This window comes from Limanda limanda, chromosome 2 (genome assembly GCF_963576545.1).
Source record: "Limanda limanda chromosome 2, fLimLim1.1, whole genome shotgun sequence".
Taxonomy (NCBI): domain Eukaryota; kingdom Metazoa; phylum Chordata; class Actinopteri; order Pleuronectiformes; family Pleuronectidae; genus Limanda; species Limanda limanda.
The window spans coordinates 6,508,353-6,517,113 of NC_083637.1; the positions used below are offsets into that span (position 1 = coordinate 6,508,353).

The window sequence follows — 8,761 nt, forward strand, 5'->3', positions numbered from 1 at the left end:
CAGTTCCTCTCCCTTCAAAGGTGGAAGCTGTGGTGAATTCCCCACGCCCACTCTCAGTGAAGTCTCTGCAGGAGTTTTTGGGCATGGTGAACTTTTACCACCACTTTATTCCGCATGCAGCACAGCTAATGCAACCCCTTTATGAGGCCCTGAAGGGTAAAGCGGCCAGGCACGCAGTGATTTGGACGGAGGAAAGGCATAAAGCATTTGAGGATGCTAAGGCAGCTTTGGCTAAGGCGACGATGCTGGCACACCCCGCACCCAATGTACCGATATCCATCACGAGCGATGCTTCGGACTTTGCAGTTGGAGCGGTGCATGAGCAGTGGGTCAAGGGGGCCTGGCAGCCGCTCGCCTTTTACAGCAGGCAACTGCGCCCCAATGAGTGGATTTACAGTACATTCGATAGGGAGCTGCTAGGCCTCTATCTTGCCGTCCGACACTTTCGTTTCCTGCTAGAGGGCCGAAGTTTCACAGCATACGTGGACCACAAGCCTTTGACGTTCACCATGGTTAAAGTGGCAGAGCCGTGGTCTGCTCGCCAGCAGCGCCAGCTTTCCTTCATATCGGAGTTTACGGCTGACTGCCTCTCCCGAGCGATCACTGGAGCCGTCCAGCTGGGCGTGGACTATGATTGCAGGGCAGCAGATCAAATTTCGGATCCAGATGTTCAGGCACTGAGGACGGCTGAGACAGGACTGAGGTTGAAGGATGTTGCTTTTGGTGCTGCTGGCACTACACTCCTATGTGATGTTTCCACAGGCCAGACACGACCAGTCGTTCCCACAGGATGGAGACGACAGATTTTCGACGCTGTCCATGGCCTGTCACACCCAGGAAAAAGACCTTCACAGAAGTTGGTAGCAGCAAAATTTGTCTGGCATGGACTTAAAAAGGATGTGCGGAAGTGGGCTGAAACATGTGTGGTGTGCCAACCCTCTAAAGTCCACCACCACACTAAGGCCCCCCTGGCACATTTCTTAGTGCCCGAAAGAAGGTTTGACCATGTTAACCTGGACCTGGTTGGGCCCCTGCCCACCTCTCAGGGGTTCACACACCTTCTCACCATGGTTGACAGAACCACACGTTGGCCGGAAGCTGTGCCGTTGGTGTCAACAGCAGCGGCTGGTGTGGCTCGGGCATTTATCATCACCTGGGTTGCTCGGTTCGGCGTCCCATCTGACATTTCTTCTGACCGGGGCCCGCAGTTTACATCTGGACTCTGGAACTCGGTCGCAGAGAACCTGGGGACTAAACTTCACCGCACCACGGCAAACCATCCACAGGCTAACGGGCTGTGCGAGCGGTTCCACCGTTCTATGAAAGCTGCTCTACGTGCCAGCCTCAAGGACAGTAACTGGGTTGACAGGCTTCCATGGGTCATGTTGGGGCTTAGGACCGGCCCTAAGGAAGACCTACAAGCTTCATCTGCCGAGTTGGTTTATGGCCAGCCGTTGAGAGTCCCTGGGGATTTTGTCCCTGATACTACAGTTTCTTGGTCAGCAGCACAACAACGAGCTACGCTCCTGGACAATGCCAAGGTTGTCAAACTTCATTCTGCGGGATATGTGTTCATTCGTCAGGATGCTCATCGCGGGCCCTTTCAACGTCCCTATGACGGTCCATTTAGGGTCATTGAGGCTGGCCCTAAAACGTGGACATTGGTGGTAAACCAGAACATGTATCTGTGGACCGGCTGAAACCTGCCCACTTGGATCTAACTCAACCTACTGAGGTAGCTAAGCCTCCACGGCGGGGGCGCCCTCCTGCTCACCCCCCGGGCCACCGCACAGCCCTTAGAGTGCCTCCAGTTAAGCCCCAGACTACATCCCCGCCTCACGTTTTAAGGAGCCGTGCAGGTCGGGTGATTCGAGCCCCAACGTATTAACTTTGTTTGTGAATTCTGGGGGGACGTATGTAGGGGACAGGTGATAACACATAATTCACCAAAGACGTTACACTAATGGGGTTTGCACACTTACTGTGGGGTAACCAAGGTAACGAATGCACGGGGGGTGGTTAAAAGCGGATGTTTGTGTGGCACCCGGATGTCGCTGTGTTTTGATTTGTTTGTGAAAATAAACGCTGGCCGTGAGGCACACAAAGACTAGAAGATCTCAGGATTACATGATTCCCTCGACTCCTATATTCTAGTGTTTATCCGTCTGACTCCTGCTCTTCTTTCCTCCAGGGAAACACGTGTCCACGGCCGAGGAGTCGGTGACTCTGGACAACGGAGGCTTCACGGCTCTGGAGCTCAACAGCAGGACGCTCAACACCAAGAACTCCTTCCTGAAGAAGAACGGCACCAGGTGAGCGCTCACACACACACACACACACACACATGGGTTTGATCAGAGGACTAGATATATAATCTAGTGTGTGTGTTTTTGTGTGTGCAGATCTCCTCCCAGGCCCAGTCCAGGTGGTCTTCACTACTCTGATGAGGACATCTGTAACAACTACAACGGAGCTGCGCTCACGGAGAGCACCACGCTGACCGAGAAACCCACTGAGGTGTCGGAGTCAGAGGTAAATGTCCGTCCATCTCTATCTCTCGCTCTCTCTCTCTCTCTCTCTCTCTCTCTCTCTCTCTCTCTCTCTATCTATCTATCTATCTATCTATCTATCTATCTATCTATCTATCTATCTATCTATCTATCTATCTATCTATCTATCTATCTATCTATCTATCTATCTATCTATGTATCTATCTATCTCTCTCTATCTATCTATCTATCTATCTATCTATCTATCTATCTATCTATCTATCTATCTATCTATCTATCTATCTATCTATCTATCTATCTATCTATCTATCTATCTATCTATCTATCTATCTATCTATCTCTCTCTCTCTCTCTCTCTCTCTCTCTCTCTCTCTCTATCTATCTATCTATCTATCTATCTATCTATCTATCTATCTATCTATCTATCTATCTATCTATCTATCTATCTATCTATCTATCTATCTATCTATCTATCTCTCGCTCTCTCTCTCTCTCTCTCTCTCTCTCTCTCTCTCTCTCTATCTATCTATCTATCTATCTATCTATCTATCTATCTATCTATCTATCTATCTATCTATCTATCTATCTATCTATCTATCTATCTATCTATCTATCTATCTATCTATCTATCTAACTATCTCTCTCTCATCTCTCTCTCATCTCTCTCTCATTTCTCTCTCCAATTCAGAGCCACTATGTAACTTTTACTGATGGTTTTCGTGATCCGAAGCTCTCAATACAGGTGTGAAAAAACCCAGATTGGATAGTGAACCGATCACACCAGACCACATTCTGGGCTGAGCCGTCAAAGATCTGTCTCTCCCGTCTTTTATTCATTTGGTCAAATTGCTGATGATGGTTAAAAAGTGCAGACAGTTGTGATCTAAAGTCTCTGCTTCAAGACTAAGGATCTTTTTCTAAATGTCCTTGAGTTCTGTCTGCCTCAAGATGACGAATAAAAAGATCCTAAAAGAAGAAATGAGTGATAGTGATCAGTCACTGATCTGATTATTGTCTGGATGTGTCCAGAGATTTTCATTTTATCACGTGAACATCACTCAAATTTGTTTTCTCTCTTTATAACAGACACTGAGTAACTGACTCTGGAGTGAACAGCCAATTGAGATGTTTTACACGTCAATCATCATGGCATCATCACATCACTGTGTATAAATGATCTGTCTTATAGATAAACTGACCCCTGCTGTGTGTGTGTGTGTGTGTGTGTCTTTGTGTGTGTGTGTCTTTGTGTGTGTGTGTATCCAGTTGACGGACAGTGACTACGAGGACGAGCAGCCGAAGCACTCCTTCGTCAACCACTACATGAGCGACCCCACCTACTACAACTCGTGGAAGCGGCAGCCCAAAGGCCTCAAAGCCATCACGGCGCCGTTCGGCTACGAGGAATGTGCCGCGGCGGAGACGGAGCCGTACTACCAGACCGTGGTCACCCAGCACAGCACGGGCGGAGCCTACACGCCCACGGGCCAGCCGGCGCACACGCACGTCAACCCCAACACCAACCCGCCGGGATCACGCACCCCCGTAACGGGATTCTCCTCCTTCGTTTGACTCTAGAGACAAAAAACCTGCACAAAAGTGATACACACACACACACAAACACACACATGTACACAAAGTGTAGCTGACGGCTTCAGAGGAGAGGGAGGACACGATGAGGAGGACGAGTGACGAACCTTCACGCCCCAAAGAACTAAACCCACACGTCTCACTCGCCCTCCCCACCCCTCGTTCACAAAGATCTTCACTGTGTGTGTGTGTGTGTGTCGCTCTCCTGCTCTTCTCCTCCGTCACTGTGCTCACACACACGCAGTAAATGTTTCCACACACACACACACTCTCACACACTTATTTCAGAGACTCTCCCACGAGAGACGGACCAGTTTGTGTAAATGTGGAGGAGAGAATTCCACCTCGGACTTGGTGAACCTGGAATGTTCTGCACAACGCTTCTTCTTCTTCTTCTTCGGTTTCCTGTATTTACGCATAATTGCACAAATACACACACACAAACACACACATCTGCTTTTTCTTATGCCCTGATTGGAGGAACTGGGAGAGAGGGAACTCATAAAGAGTGAAGAGTTATTCAAAAGGAAGCAGCAGGTTTCATGGACTGATTCATGTGCGACACAAACACTGAGCTGTCGGATTTAAACGACCACAACACGGAGGAAGAGAAGAAGAAAAAAACAACACAATGGATAATCATGGTGTTTGATGACGGACACAGAGCGAGTGTTCTTCAGCACTTAAGGAATTCTCAGTGAGCGCGTTGTGTGGTTTCCTGGAGCGACGTGTGGGGTTTGTGTTTGAATAAAAGAGAAAACATGTATTTTTTACCGTCTACTGCTGTTTAAAACACACACCCATCCCCCACCCCCCCGACCCCAGGCCATAACGCTTGCACTGAGCGAATGCCCCCCCCCCCCCACATCTCATCTTTACCCTGCTGAGGTTTTTCATTTTTTACAAGTTTGAGCGTGCGTGTGCGTTTGAGTGTGTCACACGTGTGTACAAGCATGTGTGTGTATATATGACGACCCGCCCCCCCCCCGTTTGTCACTCAACGCTAAGCAAAGTGTGCCATTGTGTGTGTGTTTGTATTTTTTGAAGATGGATTTTGTACAGGAAAAAAACCCTTTTTACTGTCGTACGTAGCTCAGCCATGTTTGTGTAATGCAAAGCTAATGGTGGAAACGATGGATCAGCAGGGAGAAGAGGAAGAGGAGGAGGAAGAGCATTCAAATAAACGACTGGAACAGGATTACAGGATATTTCACTCCTTTTGAAGTTTGAACCCTCGGCTCCAGCAGCCGATCTCACGTGTACGTTGCACTTTTCCCTTCAAGTGCAAACAGGAATCACCCGTAAGTTCCGCTCATGTTTGATTTAGAGATTAGTGAAAAGGATGATTTCCGAGGAGGCGAGGTGATGAATGCAAGCTAATGACTCATCATCAAGTTAGCAACTTACAAGACAGAAAAAAGGGGTCAGGCTCTGTGCTAGGGAAAAAACTAATTGTTCAACACAGGGGTCCTCCGTTGTTGAATCTGAAATTTAAGGATTAGATTTAAGTTTATAAATCTACAGCAGTGTGGTTGGCTTTTGTGTGGCGATGGCTGACACCTTGTAGTGTGGATTCTATCTTACACAAGCCTAACCAAAACTATGGTGGGTTAAATAGTTCACCAAACTTTTAATAACACTAACTGATATGCAAGGCAGTAACAGTTAGGGATTCTATAAATTCAAAGGGCTGGAAGCACACTGTGGCTCTTTCTCAGGTTCTCTTTATCCAACTTGGCTGATATGCTAGGCAGTAGCAGCCGGGTACAAGCTCTGTTACATATGGCCGGGGGCACGCTATGTCTTAATTCAAAAGCATTTAACAGTTACAGGAAATTTCGCAGCTTGACCAGTTAACATTGAATATGTGTTATTCAAATGTTAAAAGAAATTCTTAAAATTTCAACAAAGAACATTAGCAACAGGCAATCTTTTAGTGTAACACTATGGGGACTTAAAATGGTACTTATTAATAATTAATTATTAATAAACATTTAATTTATGAGTGAATTAAATTTAGACCACAATGCACTTGTGTGTAAATACCGTTGAATGTCTACTCTGCCGGCAGACTAGTGGAATTGAATTCAAACCTTTAGCTTGACTGCAAATTCCAAATTCAGTTATTTCTGGCGTTGGCCAAAACTGAAAAACACATTAATATTGCATAGTCATGAAGTTTTGCCAACTGTACTCTGCCTCACACGGGCTGCACCATTTATGTTGGAGCAAAAATCAAAAATTAAATTAATAATGAATTAAAATTAAACATTAATGAATCTAAAAAAAATAATGAAAATAAAATGACTAAACTAACAACAAATGACTAATAATAATTCATTAACTAACAAAGATGTGTGTGTGTGTGTGTGTGTGTGAGGGTCTCTCTGGTAGTTAAACAAAGAGAGTCACACCTTCCTGTGATCTTTTAAGATGGTCTCTAAGAGAGCACCCCCCTTCTTCTGTTAAACAGATATCTGAAAGGGTCAGAGAAATCCTGTTAGAAATTATCTAACATTTAACTTTCATTTTACTTGTAACCACAATAACACCACATATATCAAACTTTTAAACACCACACAGAATCAAATAAACAGTCTTGCTTAGCCTAGTAAAATTATTAAGCCCAGATTATGTTACCAGTCCAAGGGAAAGGGGAAAAGAAGTTGCACTCCAGCTCGACCTTTGCCCTCTGGTTCTTGGATAGAGAAGATTTGAGCTGGAGGAATCCGGTTCCTCCACTCGCCGATGCAGGAGGAAAGGCCGGCAGCCTTTTGTCCTCAGTGGTGGTCGGTGGAGAAGAGAGCTGCTGGAGAAGCCTTCGGCCCTCCAAGGGATTGGAGAAAGAGAGAGACTCTGGAGGAGGCCTGCTCTTACAGTTTTTCACAATTGTTAACACAGGTTTTTCAAAACAATAACGACTTCCTCAAAAATGCACACAGAAAACTCAAAACCTCTCACACAAAATGTTAAACCTGACACTCCCTTTGCAAGATGGCTCTTGCCATCAAATCTCTTTACTGTTCACAAAATGGAACTCGTGTTTTCATTTGGTACACACAGCCATATTTTCAAATGACACACACATACCATTTATTGAGAACACACAACTAAGCATTTGCTTGCACACTTCCAAGCATTTACAGCACACTGAAGTGCAAAATTGAAAACACAATCATCGAAATGGAACACACCATATAAATGACAATGATTCTGGAGAATTAGCATTATCTCCTTTTGTAAACTGTCTCAGTGTAGGCCTACTTTTTTCATATTTAAACATAAAACAGCACACAAATATGCAGCAAAAAAAGGTTTATTTCAGTACACACAGAGAACAGTACAGTACTGACACAGACAGCATGAGAATGCAAGTTACAGTATGGACACAGAGAGGTCAACACAGTGGGCTTCAGTGAGACACTGTAGAAAAGGAACAATATTGGATTACAGGTACAATACATGCATGTGTCAGTGCTGAATGTTTGGTACTAACAAGCACAAACTCTTGCTGTAACTCCTTGATGCGTCTGTGTTCGGTTCGAATGGAACCCTGTTCACTTGTTTCATCCACATGGCATTCCTATGAAGTATACGGTCTAATGTAGAGAGGCTGACGGTCTGGACTTTTCTAAATGTAGCATGATCAGCCAGGATCCTAGTTTTTATTTGTCTGAGTGTGATAGCGTTGTTCTCATGAACCATATCTACAATTTCAGTCTCCTGTTCGGCTGTGAAAATGCGTGTTCTTCCTCCACGGTTTGGTTCTCTTTCAGTCCCGCAAAATATAAATACTGTGAGCACACTGTATTCTATTCTATTCCATTGTTCATCAAACAAAACAAAGGCTGAAGGCACTTTTATGCTGCAGTCCTGATTGCAAATGGCTCAACAGACCTGAATGTTTAGAGATTTGAGTATTTGTGTGTTGTAGGTTGATGCTTTGATATTTTACTTGAGAAGTGTGTGCAACAACTGAACATTGTGTGTAGTGTTTTGACAACAAGGTGATGTGTAATTTACATCAGAGTGTAAAGAGGGAAAGTCAGAGTCTATGCAGATAAGGGAGTGTGAAGTAGTGCCAAATTGGGTCAAGCTATTGGTTCATGAAGTGAATGTTGTGCAAATTGTGCCGAATTTTTGCTTTTAGTGTGTTAACAACTGAGAAAAACTGTAAATAGGCCCAGTGGCCTCCAGTTCATGTGGCCAGATTGACCAATGGAGTTGATCTCGGTAGAACTTCGCACCTATGTGTGAAGATTCTGAAACAAAGGGGACATGTAGCCTCCTGGGAGTTTGAGTTATTTGACCTTCTCAGGACAAAGAGAACACATTGCACTCTGGGAGATTGAGTTCGCTCCAGCACATGCGGCTTTCTCAGGACAAAGGACATGTGCTTTCAGGTTTTGACTTCCCATACAGGCCTGAAAGAGAGGCCTGCTTTTTGCACAAAAACCATGTCCCAACACAGGGAAGGGACGGGGGGGTGTGGAGGAATAATGGAGTGGTGGATGGTGGTGAGGGTTGGGGGGGGGTTGTTAAAAAGAGAATGCGGCGTACCGTGCTTGTCACTCAGAGAGCTGTGTGCCTGCAGTTCAATCGATGGCGACGGTATGACAACACCTCTGCGTGTGTCAGAAGTTTACTCGTCCCGGTCACCA

The 8,761-nt window shown here is 45.4% G+C and overlaps 1 protein-coding gene across 1 annotated transcript in view; it reads left to right on the forward strand.

Moving 5' to 3' along the window:
- The window catches only part of LOC133015790 (protein sidekick-1-like), a 159,287-nt gene extending 155,205 nt beyond the window's left edge, over positions 1–4,082 (forward strand). The window contains exons 44-46 of the mRNA XM_061083067.1: positions 2,192–2,312; positions 2,403–2,532; positions 3,777–4,082. Coding sequence (XP_060939050.1) covers positions 2,192–2,312; positions 2,403–2,532; positions 3,777–4,082 — 557 coding nt within the window. The remainder of the gene's footprint in view (positions 1–2,191; positions 2,313–2,402; positions 2,533–3,776) is intronic.
- Positions 4,083–8,761: the final 4,679 nt, after the last annotated feature.